General features: G+C 44.6%; 1 protein-coding gene across 1 annotated transcript; it reads left to right on the plus strand.

The window, feature by feature from the left end:
• The first annotated feature begins 5453 nt into the window (after nt 1–5453).
• Nucleotides 5454–13376, plus strand: LOC126236220 (cuticle protein 18.6-like). Its single transcript, XM_049945351.1, has 2 exons — nt 5454–5496; nt 12459–13376. The coding sequence occupies exons 1-2, from the start codon at nt 5485–5487 to the stop codon at nt 13263–13265; spliced, it is 819 nt and encodes a 272-aa protein (XP_049801308.1). The 5' UTR covers nt 5454–5484; the 3' UTR covers nt 13266–13376.
• Nucleotides 13377–19129: the final 5753 nt, after the last annotated feature.

Here is a 19129-nt window from a genome sequence, read left to right on the forward strand (position 1 = left end):
AATGGTGATCATTGCGCGATTTGAAAGTTGGTGGTAATAATATATGCTCTACGTCCTGGGCGGATTTCGGAATTTAGTGAGCAGCCCCTTCCGTTTAGCGCGCCGTCTATCTGCAAGTCTGTCCCACATCAAACTTTCTATGAGATTTGTAACGTTCTCGCGATGACTAAATGTACCAGTCACGAATCTTGCCGCTCTTCTTTGGACACTCTCAGTCTCTTGAATCAGGCTCAACTGGTAAGTGTTTCTTTGCCGCAAGGACATTTTTAGGATTATAGACGCTTCAAAAGCGCATAGTCTTTAGCCACAGAAGTTTACAAATCAGACAAATGTTCCTTCACGCTCTCTCAGCTTTAGTTTACCTGTGGCGAAATTTTCTAATTCGACTAATGAAGAAACTTTACCGAACTCAATTAGGGAAACTGAAAGCTACGGTGTGGTGTCACATTCATTGGTAGCTTTTTCATCGTTTCAGGTGCCTGACACGTACGGAGAACAGTCTCAGAATGTCTTCCACTTTATAATTGCTGAAATTAGTTAAGGAATTCGTCAAGAAATCATGGTGAGTCAGGTAACTGTTTTGAGTGTGCAACAATTATGTTTTCCAGTCATTTCTGAGATATTCTCCAGCAAGTAGAAAAACCCTGTGTCCACATTTTTCGCGAAATCCGGTAAAACAGAGTGATAGTCAAATAGCCTCGGCTAGTTTACAAGAAGCACAGTCTCACACCCGGTCATTCATGTTATTTACTACACATAATCTATTTAGAGAAGCAACTCTGATGGGATAATCTAGCTCATCGAATATAACTGCGTACTTAGAACGTATTATCAAAATACCACTTCGGTCGCGATTAAGATGTGCATCCCGATTATCTCTACCTAACTGCATTGTTTCCTCTAGTGTCCGTAAAGTACTTACGGAATTAGCACCACATCGTCAATAAGTTATATCTGGTAGTTTCTGATCCTGAAGAAGACACTAAATTAAGTGGGGCCTGTGAACATGATTTAGCTTTTGAGCTGGAAAATGTTTTTTAAAATATCATGACAAGTTACTTACAGAGCGATCTCCAACACAGTTAACTGCTGATCGGTTCTTATGTCTAACGAAACAGAGCCTGGACGCCGGAAGATCGAATAACTTGATATTCTAAAAGCGGTAGCATTGAGAAAGACATTTCAACTCAGGCAGCGGAGCTAGTGTTAAGATAAGCTGTTTCTATTGCACACTCTGTTACTCGTCCGATTAACGGCTTTTGCTACAGGCTCATGTTGGCGATTATAAGCTTGAAGAACAGCTTCATTAAACGATGGCAAATGTTCTGCATTGAAGGCAATAATTAAATAGAGATATGTGAGTGACGGGGATATCAACTGCTCTTGAACAAGGTAATTTCGTTTCCCCGGAAATTATTCCATAAGTGGTTGTAAACTTATAGGTTTCATTTGTGATACAATTCTTTTTCATTATTTGCTCTTTTCGTATCTCGCAGACAGACAGTGAGCACTTGAATTCTCAAATCGATTTGTTTATCTTAATTTTAGCATTATAAAAGGTGGTTCTGATATAACATAACAGACAGTTTCGCCTACCACATAAACTTTATTGAAATTATCCGTTCCTTTTGAGACTGATTTTTTCACTTATATTTACGTCATAGATTCCTTCATGTGGTTAAGTTTTCGTATTTGGTTTCCTTTTTAGAAATAATCCCCAGCATTTATTAAAGGTCAAAACGACCTCTTATTCGCATCGACATAACAGATATTATCGGATATAACTACCATGAACTAAGCCCGATATGAGAGCACTAATTAACTTATTTTTCGACACATTCTTTGAAAAGCATTCTGAAACAATTATAGTATCACAATGAATCACATTCTGTTTCATTTTGACAGTGATTTTCGTTTTTGTATGTTGTAGCTTTCCTGCCCCATATCAAATCGATTCACTCAAAGTATGTAAAATCTGCTTGCGGACAGAGCTGGTATACTATAAGAGCTCCTGCATCCATTTCGATCGGCTGAATCATGCTGAAAATTGACCATCAGTATCGCTGGATATTGGACAAATGGTCATTTTATTCTAAGACACTTCACAGTAGTTTTAACACAGAGTTTGATAGACGTCATAAAAATGACGTCTTAGGCCATCTTGATACAAAAACCCTATTAGCTGGATGTGAGTAGATGTAGGCAGTTCCGCAGAATTTTCAATGAAACAGGCCTGTTTGTAGCAGACTGACGAGAGTAACAGTTTCGGATTATTCGAATCTGATAAACAATATGGTGACAATACTGATCACGTCATGTTGGAGTGGGTCAATATGTTTCCTTAGCGCTGAATTATAATAAACAAAACATTATGCAAAGTGCTTTTTGTTTCTTGTTTTCAAACCACTTCAGTAACCTCTGACAAATGAAGTCGTGGACTTCCTACCATCGACAAAACAAAACAAAATAAAATAAGCACAAATAAAGATAAGGCAGTTGATTTGAGAATCTGCAGCCTTTTATCTAAAAACAAGAGATATCATCTCAACATGTGTGAACAATCTGCTGAGTGATCGCAGCCACACATCCTCTATACGTACATCGAGAAGTGAAGATTCCAAGGGTGCAACAGTTTATTTGTTGTCTATTGTGACTGTTCAGTGTATACTGCTGTTAATATACACTGAAGAGCCAAAGAAACTGGCACACCTGCCTAATATCGTGTAGAGACGCAGCGAGCATGCAGAAGGGCCGCAACAAGACGTGACTTGGAGTCAACAAATTTTTGAAGTAGTGCTGGAGGAAACTGACGCCACGAATACTGGAGGAATGTTCATAAATCTGTAAGACTACGACGGGGTGGAGATCTCCTCATCACAGCACGTTGCAAGACATCCCATATATGCTCAATAATGTTCATTTCTGGGAAGTTTGGTAGACAGTGGAAGTGTTTAAACTCAGAAGAGTGTATTAAAAAACCCGCCTCGATTGCGTAAAAAAGCACCTAGTGTTAAGTTTTGGAAGAAATGAATATCTTTAAGCATCTGCAACATGTTAAAGACAATATCCTTAACGACCAACTCCTACTAAGAAATAGAAATTTTTTTTAAGGTTTCGCGTCTTTACTTTGTTCTTCATACTTGTAAATCTGATGATCTGGGGATCATCACATGCGCGCGCTGATTGGCGAGCGCGGTTGGTCAAGCTGTTCATCTTCTTTCTTTTTGTCCTCATTTTCCTTTTACGATGAAGGTGATTTTAGCCCGTTGAACACCCCACGTTTTATCCCGATAACCTTATTACCATGACGTCTTTAAATTACGTCCCCTCAGCCTCCCCCTCCCCCTCAGGCTAACTATAACTACTGGCTTTAGGTAAAGAGTTCCTCCTGTTGTCATAGGTAGCTTCATTTATAAGTTTCTTTACTAGCATAAGCAACCGTGTGCGGTTGTTTTTAGGTGTCATCTCCTATTTAGTTCCTCTCTTGTTCTATCCATTCTATTTTTTTTCATACGTTGATCCACGGTTGGGAATATATGGGCTATTTAGTCCCAACCCACGTACAAACTTTCTCGTATTCGTATGCGCATGCGCATTCAAGTAACTTCCCTTGTCTTGCGCATGTGCATGGATAGCGGGTCAGGCTTATAAGTGAGCGACCATTTGTAGCTGCAGTTTATGGCGGGTCATGGCCCATCGAACTTAGGCCGGTGTGAGGAGGAGCGTACACCATTAAGTTAAGTAGTGGTTTTGACTTTGTACAGATGTACTGTTTGTGTTTTCCTTTTCTTTTTCGTTTATAAAGGTATAGATATGGTGTTCTTTTAATCATTGACAAAGGTCTTCTTAGGCACTTGTGGGTTTTTTGTTGTTCTGAAGAAGGTGTAGTTATCTACGCCGAAACCTGGGTTAACACTTAACACTAGGTGCTTTTTTCGCAATCGAGGCGGGTTTTTAGTTTTTTAATATATTAACGAACGATTGCTGACGCGCTGCGATGTTGAAGGTTCTCAGAAGAGTGTTCCTGGAGCCACTCTGTAGGAATTCTGGACGAGTGGGGTGTGGCATAGTCCTGCTGGATTTGCCCAAATCCGTCGGAATGCACAGTGGATATGAATGGATGCAGTTCATCAGACAGGATGCTTGCTTACGTGTCACCTGTCAGAGTCTTATCTAGACGTATCAGGAGTCCCATATCACTCCAACTGCACACGCTCCACACCATTCCAGAGCCTCGTCCAGCTTGAACAGTCCCCTGCTGACATACAGGGTCCATGGATTCATGAGGCGGTCTCCATATCGGTACACGTCCATCCGCTCGATACAATCTGAAACGAGACTCGTTTTTTTATTTTATTTATTTATTTATTTATTTTTTATTGGCCTTTGAATGAGACTCGTTCGACCAGGTAACATGTTTCATCAATAATTCAATGTTGGTGTTGACGGTCCCAGGCAAGGCGTAAAGCTTTGTGTCGTGCAGTCATCAAGGGTACTCGAGAGGGCATTCGGCTCCGAAAGCCCATGTCGATGATGTCTCGTTGAATGATTCGCACGCTGACACTTTCTGATAGCCCAGCATTGAAGTATGCAGCAATTTGCGGAAGGGTTGCACTTCTGTCATGTTGTACCATTCTCTTCGTTCGTCGTTGGTCCTGTTCTTGCAGGATCTTTTTCCGGCCGCAGCGCTGTCGGAGATTTGATGTTTTACCGTTTTGCTGATATTCACAGTACACTCGTAAAATGGTCGTACGGGAAAAGCTCCAATTCATCGTTACCTCGGAGATGCTGTTTCCCATCGCTCGTCCGTTCAAAATGGTTCGAATGGCTCTGAGCACTGTGGGACTCAACATCTGAGGTCATAAGTCTCCTAGAACTTAGAACTACTTAAACCTAACTAACCTAAGGACATCACACACATCCATGCCCGAGGTAGGATTCGAACCTGCGACCGTAGCGGTCGCGCGGTTCCAGATTGAAGCGCCGAGAACCGCTCGGCCATACCGGCCAGCAACACCACGTTCAACCTCAGTTAAATCTTGATAACCTGCCATTGCAACAGTGGTAACCGATCTAACAAATGCGCCGGACACTTTTTGTCTTATATGTTTACATATCTCTGTATTTGAATACGCATGCCTATACCAGTTTCTTTGGCGCTTCAGTGTATCAACATGATTGAGACGATCGTTTCTGGCAGCAATCACGCCATAAAATTCATACACGTGTGACCTCTGCGCTGGGTTCCCGCCTGGGGGTGTCCGTACGCACATGACGAAAATGTTTATACTCCTGGAATGCAGATCAGCTGGAAAGTGAAGTCGGCGGTCGGGTTGCACGTGCGAGCGGCCGGCTCTGCTCCGAGAGCCGTTCTCGTCAAACGGGATTACAGCCGCGACGGCTGCGGACTGCCAGCCCAGGCCTATATAAAGTGGAGCCGCCCTGCCGAAGCTGCACTTCACCCGCTGCTGACCACTAGACACCATGGCTTGCAAGGTGAGTTGTCTCTCCGCCAGCAGAGGACCCGCTATACTTTTGATAAGAAGCAACGATCTTCTTTCACTACTAAACAGCCCAGTTTTCTGTCTCGTGTTTATCACCATAAGCATTGACGTAAAGAAGATTGGTTAGTCAAATATTGCGGAAAGGTACGAGGATGTCGTTAGGGTCATACGTTGCTGTAACACACAAGAAGTACATTTTATGTGTGAGTTCTATAAGTAGTCGACTATAAATGGGAGAACCAAAGACCTGTTCAGCTGATTGGAAGGACCACGTGAAGGCCGAGGTAGGGTAAACGAATAGTCGCCCTCGGTTTATTAGGAGAATTTTGGAAAAGTATTGTTCATCTGTTAAGGAGACCACATATAGAACGCTGGTGCGATCTATTGGTTCAAATGGCTCTGAGCACTATGGGACTCAACTTCTGAGGTCATCAGTCCCCTAGGACTTAGAACTACTTAAACCTAACTAACCTAGGGACATCACACACATCCATGCCCGAGGCAGGATTCGAACCTGCGACCGCAGAGGTGGCGCGGTTCCAGACTGTAGCGCCTAGAACCGTTCGGCCTGCGGTCTATTCTTAAGTACTGCTAGAGTGTTTGGAATATGCACCAGGTCGGATTCAAGGAGGATATCGAAGCAATTCAGAGGATGGCTGCTAGATTTGTTAACGGTATAATTAAACAACACGAAAGTGTTGCGGAGAAGCTTCGAGAACTCAAGTCGGAATCTCTGGAACACTACTGAGAACGCTACTGAGAAAATTTAGAGAACCGTCCCTTGAAGCTGGCTGCAGAACGATCTTACTGCCGGCAAAATACATTTCACGTAAGGACCACTAAGATAAGATATGAGAAATTAGGACTCGTACAGACGCACATAGGCAAACATTTCCCCTCGCTCTATTCGCGAGTGAACAGGAAAGGAAATTGCTAGTAGTGGTACAGGGTACCATCCGCCACACACCGTGCGGTTGCTTGTGGGTATGTACATAGATGTAGTTGTAGATGTAAATGTAAATCTGGACGTAGGTGTAACTGAATCCGGTAATACGGAAACTTGCTGTTCCATACGAAACTGCAATATTTCGTGCGTTTCAGAGAAAATGAGTGAGTTCAGTTTACCTACCTCTATCAGATAACCCAGTTTAGAATTTTCTAAACTTTTACATATTTTTAGCAATATGTTTTCTCGTTGGAGGTGTCCTAATCAAATTAGGATGCTTCTAAATATAGCTTCTGCATAAAACACCTCTATTTGAGAACCAAGGATTGACTCGGCAATAGCTTCGAGTGATGTGACCGTGGAAGTGTCAGCCATGAGAAGAAAAACTCAGAAATTTGGAGAACATTGCTAAGATCACTCCGGGATACTACATAGTCCGTAATCTACGTTGGAATAACTAGTATATCGTGACCAATACTACTACACGAAAGTTTCACATGCAGTCATAAGAAGACTGTTGTTGGTCTTGGCAGATTTTAGTTGTGTGTTGGCCGAAATTCGAGCTTGCATCTTTGCCTTCTGAAGGAAGTAAGTACTGAGAAATTCGAGTTCTGGATATATCGAATATCTATTTAAATACTTAGTATTTCCCAAATAGGCTGAAGATATGTATTCGAGTCCGTATCGTGGTATTAATTTGCCAGGAAGCTACGTTTTAGAGCTCATCGTTCCCGAGACTGAAAATGTCAGTCCACAGACTTTTGCGACGCGTTCTTATGCAAATTCGATTTTTTAAATATGTGTATAATTACAGAGAGTAGACTACGAGACCACACTGTAACAGACTATTAGGCCTGGTCATTTCATATCTCCATGTAACATTATATATCCGAGTTTCGTACATGTCACATTGATCTGTGACTGGATACTTGGACGAAAGTGGCCTACAGTGCTCATCGGTCAGTAACTACAGCGTGGGCAAAACAACACTCATTGGCGCGCAAAGTATTTCACTACAGTCAACCCAACTTACACCATCTGCCCTAGGTAAGGATGGCGTACGTGGGGTTGACTATCTTAAACTGCGTGAAATACTTTCCGGGACAGTGTTATTTTGTCCACGTTGCGTAACGCTAAAGAGATTTGAAGGGCCATAGGCATTTCATCTCTGTAGTATTAAAGTGTTAAACGTCTGATACACAGTTTTACGTCAGAAATATGACTGACATAGATTCATAAACAGTCGTTCATTACTTGAATTTGCAATGGTTTCTGACTGGCATAGTAGTAGCAGTTCTGTGAAAATATAGGCTGGTGCCCTTGCCGAAATTTTGAGTGATCACCGAAGGAAACGTGGTTTACATAATTACTTGAGATCCTTCAACCTGTCCCTGTAGCGCAGGCCGTTAAAACCCGCCGTTGTTGTGGCGCCCGAATCGGGGGTAGTGTGTTCGATTAATGGTGAAAGAAGAAATTTTCACCACCAATATTTAGCCGAAAAAGGGTGAAGAGGTGGTGGTATAAAGTTCTTGATCGCAAGAGTTTGGGTCTATGTCCTGGGTTATATTCGAAACTTGTCCACAGTGTCTCTGGAGCGATTATGTAAACCACGTTTCCTTCGTGGATGACTCAAAATTTCGAAGAGTGTTGCCTCCAGCCTACATTTCCACAAAACTATTGCTACCATACCATTCAGAAACCTCATGAAGTGAGGCATGTGTCACTGTTGACGGAGATTCGTCAGTCAGATATTAATCCGATCGGCCACCTTTTTTTTACTGTTCTAAAGGAGTAGGACATGTGCCAGCACCTTATCTTATGATCACACAAACAAAAATGTGACACCACACTACACCTACACATATACCAGAGTAACATACAGTCGAAATCTACAAGTAAGTCACGACTCTCATACACAACGAGGATAGGGGCTACTTGCATGAAGGAAGACTAGTCATTCCAATTAAGCGGCTCAACAACCACTAGAGGTCTTCCACCCATATTATTATGAAACTTCGTCTTTCTTCTTTATTAGGGATTTTCTGTTTCAACTGAACTAACAGGTTACATATCTTCCTTTTCTCCTGTCTCTAGTACTCTTCAGCTTCAAACTGCTCCTCTTTCTTTCTCTTTCCTCACACATTTATTTTTATTTTACCGTCAACTTACCGTTTACTTTCAGTCTCCTTCTTATTACTAATCTTTGCTTCTTATCATTTAGTAGCCTACGGTTTACATTTTAAACTCTGTGTCGTCAAAAGTAAAAGACCAGTGCACGAAAAAGTCTTTCCTATTAGCCCATACGTCTCTTCTACCGTGAAACGTAGTCCCTTGCACCGTTTCCCATAACAACAGTTATTACAATGTGTTGCTGTACTCGTTTTCTTCACTAAACCTCATTATTTCATATTTCCTCTTCCTTCAGATTTGAGAACAGCGTGATTTACATGATGTTGTGCTTGAATAACCTTCTTTTCCAACCATGAGCATTCGCTGAAATTTTTCAAAGAGCGAGAAAGTTTCAAAACTGGCCACGTTTGATACAACTGATTTGATGAGTTTGTTAACGTGTTGTGCCCCAAGAAGTAAATTTGACAACAAATATGCAAAATTATATCAAAAGACTGATAGTTACGTACTTAGTATTTTTAGTGTATATTGCTTTGGTACCCGTACGCTAAGAATATTTCAGTAGTGCACACGATGGACATCTTTCCAGTTATTAATATGAATATGGACGCCGCCTGTTTGATTCACCGACCTGAAATTTTATATACATTTTCGTTCAATTCGCTAAATCTCGCTCTTTTCTGTTTCCTTTTTCCTGCACGCTTAACATTTAAGAGCAACACAGTTGATATGAGATGGATACACGTGTTTAAATCTAGTCTGTCCATTAAGTTCTGAAATAAAGCTAGAAAACATATACAAAAAAATTATTCATACTCAGCCGGCCGGAGTGGCCGTGCGGTTCTAGGCGCTACAGTCTGGAACCGCGAGACCGCTACGGTCGCAGGTTCGAATCCTGCCTCGGGCATGGATGTGTGTGATGTTCTTAGGTTAGCTAGGTTTAAGTAGTTCTAAGTTCTAGGGGACTGATGACCACAGAAGTTGAGTCCCATAGTGCTCAGTGCCATTTGAACCATTTTATTCATACTCCTTCAATGTTAGACTGAAACTAAAAACGAAAAACCAGAACCTGAAGTGGGGAAATAGGAAATAAATTTTAATAAAGGCTTACCCATCTTTGTTTGCTAACAAAACTTTACATCTGATCACGATAATGAGTTGGGTTGTTTTGAGGAAGGAGACCAGACAGCGAGGTCACCGATCTCAGCGGATTAGGGAAGGACGGGGAAGGAAGTCGGCGGGGCCCTTTCAAAGGATCCATCTCGGCATTTGTCTTGAGCGATTTAGGGAAATCACGGAAAACCTAAAACAGGATGGCCGGACGCGGTATGGAACCGTCGTCCTCACGATAATGGATTTACTGCATTGATTTCACGATTACCGGTTTTTAGTGTCGACTGTCATAATTAAAGTCGAATAAAACGTGTTTAATAGCTGTATTTTTTGGGTTTGTTAGGTAAAGTGTAGTCCAGGGCAGATACACCATTAGATGAATATGGAAAATCTCACAAAACCATATTCATACTGGCCGGCAGAATTAACTTTTACTTGGCTAGGATTGCAATAAGGTAACCATCGTCTCTTCAGTTTGTCACATTAGTGAGGCTACATGTGACACTGTGTTGTATCCACAGAATTTGAGAAGGCTCCAGTCCTGGAGACTGCATTTTTAGCTTAAAATTCACACTATGCTCCCTCTCTTCCAGCGCATAAAATCATATTTCTTTTTTCGAGTGATGTGTGTAAGGCCTCAACGAGGGAGCAACAGAAAAGAATTGAATATATTTAGTTAGTTACTTACATGTTCCATGGATCATTTTGCACGTAGATCATAATGACGTGGAATGAGTCATTTTACATTCACATCAATAATTAATTTGTACATTTGTTTAAAGAAAAACATATTAGTCTGGTACTAATCTGTAAGGGTTCGTATCGAGGTTGACTCCAGATCAGCGCCAAAACTGCACCGCGCCCAAGGGATCAGCATAATTTTCTGCGAATGGAGTGACAACTTAAATAAGAAAACCCAAGATATACAAGATGATTGTTATTGACGTTTAAAAACAGCCGAAGCGACGTAAATGACACTGAGACTAGTAATTTAATATGAGACACACGATGTCGCAAATGTCGGGAAATACCCCAAAAATGGATGAGAACCGTTGAAAATGTGACATCATAAGATGACGTACCTCACCGCAGCGGTTGGGCCTGGGCATGAAGCGATGACTGAGCGATGGAAAATCTGCGTTCGACCAAACGACTCGAATTTCGAACGCCTTTTGTAAATGTGATCTATTGTAAACGTCGAAGTTGCAAAACTATTGTCCTCGTCGTAGTCAAGTAAAAGGTGTTCATTTTGTGTTTCTTTCCTTTTCTCCCCTTCCTTTCTTGTTGATGCACATTGTTTAGTAGTCATGTACTAGTAACGATGCAATTGGAAAGCTTATACTCATTTATTGTGACGCAATGCGGTATATTCTTGTTGTACTGTACTTCGTAATAAATCAGCGAAGACTGCAAGATTGGTAAACAAGACAATAAATCATTCCTCAATGTAAATACATAATTATCTAACGCAACGAGAAAAATACCGCATGCCAGATGTAAGACACGAACCCTGAGCCCCACGCCCTAAAGTTGTGCATGCGGGCCCAGAGTCACACCGACGTGAACGTCTGACCTGGGTTGGGATGATCAGGTGCTACAGACAGACAGGCTCAACCGCTGCGCGTGCGGCGAAGCACTCCATCTGCAGACGCCACATGTTCAAAATTTGTCATCCACTCTTGAGGTATTTCCCCACATTTGCGATCCCATGTATCTGTTTCAGCGTCATCTACGTTGCCTAGGAGGTTTTCAAACGTTAATTAGAATCACGTAGCGTAGCAACTGCTGAGGGTGCAGTATTTTTTTTCGCGATCGGCAGTGTTAAATCTGGAGTTTATTGGAGTAGCAGTCAATAATTGCTAGAAAGTTGAAGGAACTCTGTAATGAATAGAAAACTTGAATCCAGATCCCAGGAGGGGGCAAGTGCCCGCTGTTGCGGCCACCTCTCGCTTGTAGGCACTTATGCCTCCAACTTCCTATTATGGTTAAGCATGTATTACAAATCAGAAATAGTTTTCACGGTTGATTTGAACAAAATCGGGAAAACTGTTCTAGACTGCCTACTCTCTCACAAACAAAACTTCTACTGTAATGTCACCGGCGCAAATTGTAGCCCTTTCTTAGTACCTGGTTGTGCGCCCCCGGTAGCTGAATGATCAGCGTGACGGATTATCAATCCTTTGGGTCCGGGTTCGATTCCCGGCTGGGTCGGGGAATTTTCACCACCCAGGGACTGGTGTTGTGCTGTCCTAATCATCACCCTATCATCCTCATCGACTGCAGTCCGCAGCTCGTGGTCGTGCGGTAGCGTTCTCGCTTCCCGCGCCCGGGTTCCCGGGTTCGATTCCCGGATTTTCTCTGCCTCGTGATGACTGGATGTTGTGTGATGTCCTTAGGTTAGTTAGGTTTAAGTAGTTCTAAGTTCTAGGGGACTGATGACCATAGCTGTTAAGTCCCATAGTGCTCAGAGCCATTTGAACCATCATCGACTGCAGGTCACCGAAGTGGCGTCAAACTGAAAGACCGGCACCCGGCGTATGTTCTGCCCGACGGGGAGCCCTAGCCATACGAATAAATAAATAAAAAGTACCTAGTTCTTTAGTTCTCCACTTTCTCGGCACATGTAGATGGTGTACCTATAACGCATTTCACGAGAAATGAAATATCCTAGTGTAGGGAGACGGTGTTTTATGGCTAATTACCGCTGTTTCATAAACAAAAGAAACTGATTGCGGCAAATGACTTACGATAAATGTTGTCCGCAGGCACTCATCTTCGCGGCAGTGCTGTCGCTGGCCCACGCCGGCTACCTGGGAGCTCCTGCAGTCCTCGCGCCAGCCGCACCCATTGCTAGGGCTTACGCCCCCGCTATCGCCGCCGCCCCCATTGCCAGGGCGTACGCCCCCGCAATTGCTGCTGCTCCCATCGCTAGAGCATACGCCCCCGCCATCGCTGCTGCCCCCATCGCCAGGGCCTACGCCCCAGCCATCGCTGCCGCCCCCGCCATCCGCGCCGCCCCTGTGGCGGTCGCCGCCGCCGCCCCCGCCGCAGTGGCTGCCGAGTACGACCCGCACCCAGAGTACAGCTTCGCCTACAGTGTCAACGATGCCCTGACTGGTGACTCAAAGACCCAACACGAGAGCCGCAGCGGTGACGTCGTCCAGGGCAGCTACAGCCTCGCCGAGCCCGACGGTTCCATCCGTACCGTCGACTACACCGCCGACCCCGTCAACGGCTTCAACGCCGTCGTGCACAAGGAGGCAGGTGCCCACCCCGCTGTTGCCGCCGCCCCCGCTCCCGTGGCCGTCGCCCACGCCCCCGTGGCCGTCGCCGCCGCCCCAGCGATCGCTGCCGCCCCCGCCATCGCCGCCGCGCCAGCGCTGGCGTACGGTGCCGGCCTCGGCTACGGTTACGCGAGGGCGGCATACGCTGCCCCCGCGATTGCCGCCGCCCCCATCGCTAGGGCAGCCTACGCCGCCCCCATCGCCAGGGCTGCCATCGCTGCTCCCGCCCTCTCCTATGGAGGCTACGGATACGGCGGTCTGGGATACACGAAAGCTATTCTTGGTTAAGCACCATCTTCATCAATAGTCACTCATTTGCATTTTGAATATGCTCATATGTTATTGCTCATGTTTCTGTAAGTCTGAAATACTTTACAAATACAGTTATTGTTTATGTTACTCCATATTTTGTGAACCTTCCGAAAGTAATACCACATGTTATATCAAGAGACTGACAATGTTAATGACTGATTCAGAATTACTGAGTATGCTCATGAATTTGCTACTACAGTGCGAGGAATGATCGACAATATTTGAATCTTCTAATGACATTAATCTCCTTCGTGTTGCGTCAGAAACCATTTAATAATTGTTTGTAGGGGTCTTTGATCTTTTCCTGGTTGACTATAGACCCCGCTAATTTCAATGCTATCCCGCTCTCGCTATTTGAACAGTGTAGTTCCTGTACTAAAACTTAACTTTCAATCATGTATCCTTTCAGATGTCAAATTGTTTATCCACACAATCGTGAAATGAAGGAGATCTTCCGTCATAAACTGGATGAATTCCGGGAGTGGCGGCGCGGTTTGTGGCGCCATGTCACGAATTGCGCGGCCCCTCCCGCCGGAGGTTCAAGCCCTCCTTCGGGCATAGGTGTGTGTGTTGTTCTTAGCATAATTTAGTATAATTTAGCTTAAGTAGTGTGTACGTCTAGGGACTGATGACCTCAGCAGTTTGCTCCCTTAGGAATTCATACACATTTGAACATGTGTTCGTGTTACTTAATACATGTATTTAGACTGCACGCAGGTGGTGACTAAAGCTCCATAGTTTCATTCTAACATCGTCCAGCAATTAAAACACTTCTTGAAATAGAATAAAAAGCCAACAGTCCAAAGTTCATGTATATCTCCTGAAGTTAGTATCCAGGAATAGTGTAAATGTCTACTGACAACAGTGAGCCCGCAGAATATCCCTAATCAACATTAGAAACGTATATAATTGGCAACTCACTGATCCACCACATAAGCGGTTTATGTATCGAATGGGCTTCTATAAACGCCGGATTGAAGTCTGAACATCAGCAATATATATCACTTTGCACGTAACAGTAGCTGATTGCGTTGGAGGTCGAATTCTCTCCTTTGAAATACTACGTGTGCTCGAATAAGACCAAACTGGTGCAGATGGAGGGCCAGCTGTTGTACAATTCGCTGTCATCTTCTGCAATAGTGGCTACACGCGTAAGCGCTCTGTGAATTATTTCCTCCCAAACTGCAGTACGGAATGATTGTCAACAGTGAGGACGGGCTGCAGAACATGTCCCTGAGAGAGTATGACACAAGTAAGGTGTAATGGATGGCCTCACCTCCGTCGTGGGAACGGTAGCAATAATCGCCCGTTCGCTGTTACCGCAAGCAGAAAATTGAGGATGTTTGCGGTTCAGACACCATAAGACCGCAACGGATATTTGTGCAACTCCGAGACAATACTTGGAGATGACAGCATTTGCAGTACGTAGTTGCTGTGAACTCTCTCTCTCTCTCTCTCTCTCTCTCTCTCTCTCTTTCACCACAATGCCATGAATCACCGTAATTCTAACAACATGAACCTGCCTGTATGACCTGAGTCTAGCGGAGAGCCCAGAGTCTCTCGAAGTATGTACTCCCAGTGACGGCAGCGCTGTTCTGTTTGCTTCCACGTGAGACGGGACTCAGCTACTCAACACAAGTGTAACAAATACTAGAATGTTTATACTTGCCGGCCGGTGTGGCCGAGTGGTTCTAGGCGCTTCAGTCTGGAACCGCGCGACCGCTACGGTCGCAGGTTCGAATCCTGCCTCGGGCATGGATGTGTGTCATGTCCTTAGGTTAGTTAGGTTTAAGTAGTTCTAAGTTCTAGGTGGCTGATGACCTCAGACGTTAAGTCCCATAGTGCTCAGAGCCATTTGAACCATTTTTTATACTTGATAGTATACTTCCTCCTTCATTGAAATGAAGAACAAATACATCCTCGCAATGCAATGGATAAAAAAGAGTGTAGATCAATGAATGTGCAATAGGTTAATCACGTTAAACGTTATGCAGTTAACGGACACCAATATTACCAATATTATATACAAGCACTTGAGTGTTACAGTTGCAACTGCACTTGAATGTTGCAGTTGCAATTGCAGGATGAGAATGACTGGATGATGGTTGGGATAAGGCAATGAATTGCTAACAGAAGGTACCATCTTGGGAAATCGTCAGAACATTGACTTTTTTCCCATGTGTCACAGTGCAAAAATAGTAACTGATGCAGACCAAGAGGCACACGAATGGTGCGAAACTTGTCTTATAGGTGTTAGCACAAGCTGAATTGTCAACGTTTACATGTTCTGTGACTGAACCAGAGATGTGCGGAGTGTGTCGTTGGTGTACTAACTGAACATTGACGCGGTCCAGGGATTCGATCCTGAATACTGGAGCATCATGGAATATAGAGCCTCAAGTGTGATGTAGGCAAAATAAAATTACTTGCCTAGAGCTTTTTAAATATCGAAGTTGGTACGAATGTTAGTACTGCTTAAGATTGAGAGTAACCCAGGGTGTTACACACATTTCTGCGGATTCACAAGACTGTGTTTTTATTACAGAAGTTAGAAGCTTGGAATGGATTTTAGCTCATACACTGGACAGCAAATCTTTTAATTTAAAAAATACGATCCGATTTTATAAATGTATAACGCAAGAACAGAAAACATTGAAGTAATTCATACAATGCTGTTTAGAATCAAAGTTTTTACTTATATTTCAAAAATTTTCGATACCTGCAGTTACTCCACTCGCTGCTTTTGCTATGCTGCGTTACACAAGGTTGTAAGAAGGCACGTAGATGGAGACTTCCACATTTCCCCGCCCAAAAAAATCACATACCATGAGATAAAGCAACCTTAAGGTATGTTTACGAGGGCAATAAAAATTGCATATTGCGTACAATATACCACGACAGTGTTGACCAGTAAATTTAGGACCAAACGAATTGCAACCATCTGGACCACATTAACGGCACTGTTGCTCGATAATGTTTGCCGTAATTCATTTCTGGGGCAGAACAGTTTACACTGTATAACACTGCCGATATCCTCTCGCGGTCGGATTAATTTTCTCTGTGAATCTAACAGTTGTGTTGGTTCTAACACAAGAAACATTACATCGGCCGGCTATAAGTAAAGTATGGAATGACAAACCCTGCTGGACAATGTGCTGTTGGACATAACACACTGTTACAGTAGACAGTTTACAGAGCTATGTTGGTACCGATCTACCTCCCAGTACTGCGACATCTAAGCCCAGCATCACTGCTCCAAGCCGTGAAATTCACCTGACGTGCAGCTATCTGTAAGCCGCGCTCCAACATGTGAATTCCGCCTAAGTAATATTTTAGCCCAACTACACTATGGGAATTACAGCACACTACTAATAAAGAGAAACTAAACCTGGTAGAAGCGAAGTATATTGTCGAATCCCAGAGTTCTCACATTAAATGGGGCACATTCGTCGTCACATCGTTATAGATTCAAAGATGGCGCCAACCAGAATTCACAGAGGTTGCTCTCATATCAGCCTGACGTAAAGTTCAAAACAAGAAATCAGTCTTCAATTCTTTGTCACGTACAGACCGATGGAAATTTGTTTGCCAAATTACAACATGTGGACAATGCAAAGCATTTTATTCTGCAGACACGCTGCTGTTGTTTACTCAAGATGTATAGAGATAACTGGTCCAATTCGACCGCCGAGCCGCGTCTCCTCCAACAATGGCGAGTCGCCCTGCTGCTCACAATTGTTGATGAGAGTGACGTCAGATACCACAGTTTACCAAATATTACCTCTATCTAGCTTGAGGTCGGTCGCTTGACGGCGCGTTCGGCGCGGCCCTGCCCGTTGCCGGCGCGCCGTAAGGCACGGACGCTCGCACTGGGGCGTATCGCTTCTAATCGGGAGCGCCGCGGCCGTCCCCACAGGGGAAGTGATGGGTTTCTCACAGCCTCTCCTTCCCAAGTGGCTCTTTCCGCTTTCCCGTGGTGCCAGACGTTAAGCTCGGCATTTTGCCTTGTGACAAAAGGAAGAGCTGCGACCCAACCCGATGCGAAAGCGAAGGGTGCGTGGCACAGGGGGAGCTGTGTCGAGGGACCGAACATCAGTCCCTTTCTGTTCGCAGGGCACAGACCAGCGGGTGCTCAGCATGCCGGCGTCATCGTTTGTCGGCGTGGAATCGCGGCGCCAATCGGCAAGCGGCGCCAATCGGCAAGGGTGCTTCGCCGCACCTCTGGGTAACCGGGGCGTGTTCTCCCAAACCCAGGAGGTGGTGACATCGCCTGGGCTAGGTTAGATGGGTCCAGACCGCCGAACGACTGGGTGACCGACCAACAACCTGAGTAGGAGTGGGTCCTTGGCCGAGAGGTGGAAGCTCGGGCTAGTAAGCGGCGAAGGGCGAGAGGTGCATCCGCCTCTCCGGAGTGCGGGGTGCACTTTCCGAGGAGCGTCGGGTGAAATCGACGATGACGGAGCCACCGAAGGGGACCAGTGCGATGGCAACGGCGCGCTGAACTAAACATGGCTACAACAGAGACGAGTGAATCGAGTGCGCTCAAGCGAGCATCTACGATGCTTGATCCCTCTCCTCAGGACGAGATGGGACTGGCAGAAGACGAAACCGTAACTCAAAGACACGCACGAGTTACGCTACTCCTGGAGCAGAACATTAAAAATGGAAAGATAAGTCAGGCGGCACTGTCCATTATCAAGAACGAGCTGGCTGCATGGGCCATCGCCCACGCCAAGCTCGAAGGCCGCGTGGAGGAAATAGAAAAGGAGAATGAAAGATTAAGAAGGCAACCTACGAAGACCTGGGCTGGAGTGGTTGCGCAAGTGCCACCCAAGCCACAAACTACAAAAGAAACGATCGCCAAGATGACCAAGCGGTCAGACACGGCGGTCTTCCTCAGATCTGTACCTGGCTAAGACAAGAGTGTGAAAAAAATACAAGAGTTGCTGACCAAAACTATCGATCCAGCAAAAGATAAAATTAAAATAAACAAAGTCAAACCTAGTAGGAACTCGGTGATCGTGGAGGTGGCCACAGAGGAAGACAAAGAAAAACTGTTAAAGAACCCTAAGTTGAACTCAGTGGTCAAGTGTGAACCGCCGAGAAAAAGGAACCCTTTGGTCATTTTATACGATGTATCAACAACAATGACAAACTAAGAACTGTACCAAACCATTAAGGACCAGAACTTTGACCAGATGAATGACAATGATTTCAAAGACTCTTTTAAGCTGAGATTTAAAACGGGGCCTCGGGATCGTGATGTTGTACACCACGTTGCCGAGGTCACAGCACAAATGTGGAAGCAGATAATAACAATGGGCAGACTATATGTTGGCTTCCATGCCATAAATATTAGAGACTATCTCGTGGTACCTCGCTGCCACAACTGTGGAGACTTGGACCACATTCTAAGGCATTGCACCAGGGGCTCGGCGTGCTCCAAGCGCGGCGAAGATGGTCACACCCGGAAAGATTGCAAAGCTGCAAGTGTCTGCATTCCCTGCAAGAGACGCGGGAAGAAAAGTTGCGGAGCCTCAGGACGAAATTGCCCTACGTACCATATGCTGGAGCAGAGACTGATTCCAGAACGGACTATGGCTGAGTACGTCAAACAAAACAGTATGCCAAAGCGAAAATCCCCAAGAAAAAGGATGAGGGATGCCATCAGGGCAAATAGGTTCAAAGAATACATAAAGTCTCTTCCGAGAGACCCGATAATTGAGACAGCTGACAAAAGTGTCCAAACAGATCCGCCGAAGATCGATAAAAGTATCCAGACGGAATCTATCCCTATGGCCACAACTCCCTCCTCCCTCAGCAGGGGAGCGAAGCCGATT

The sequence above is a fragment of the Schistocerca nitens genome, chromosome 2 (genome assembly GCF_023898315.1).
Source record: "Schistocerca nitens isolate TAMUIC-IGC-003100 chromosome 2, iqSchNite1.1, whole genome shotgun sequence".
Classification (NCBI taxonomy): Eukaryota; Metazoa; Arthropoda; class Insecta; order Orthoptera; family Acrididae; genus Schistocerca; species Schistocerca nitens.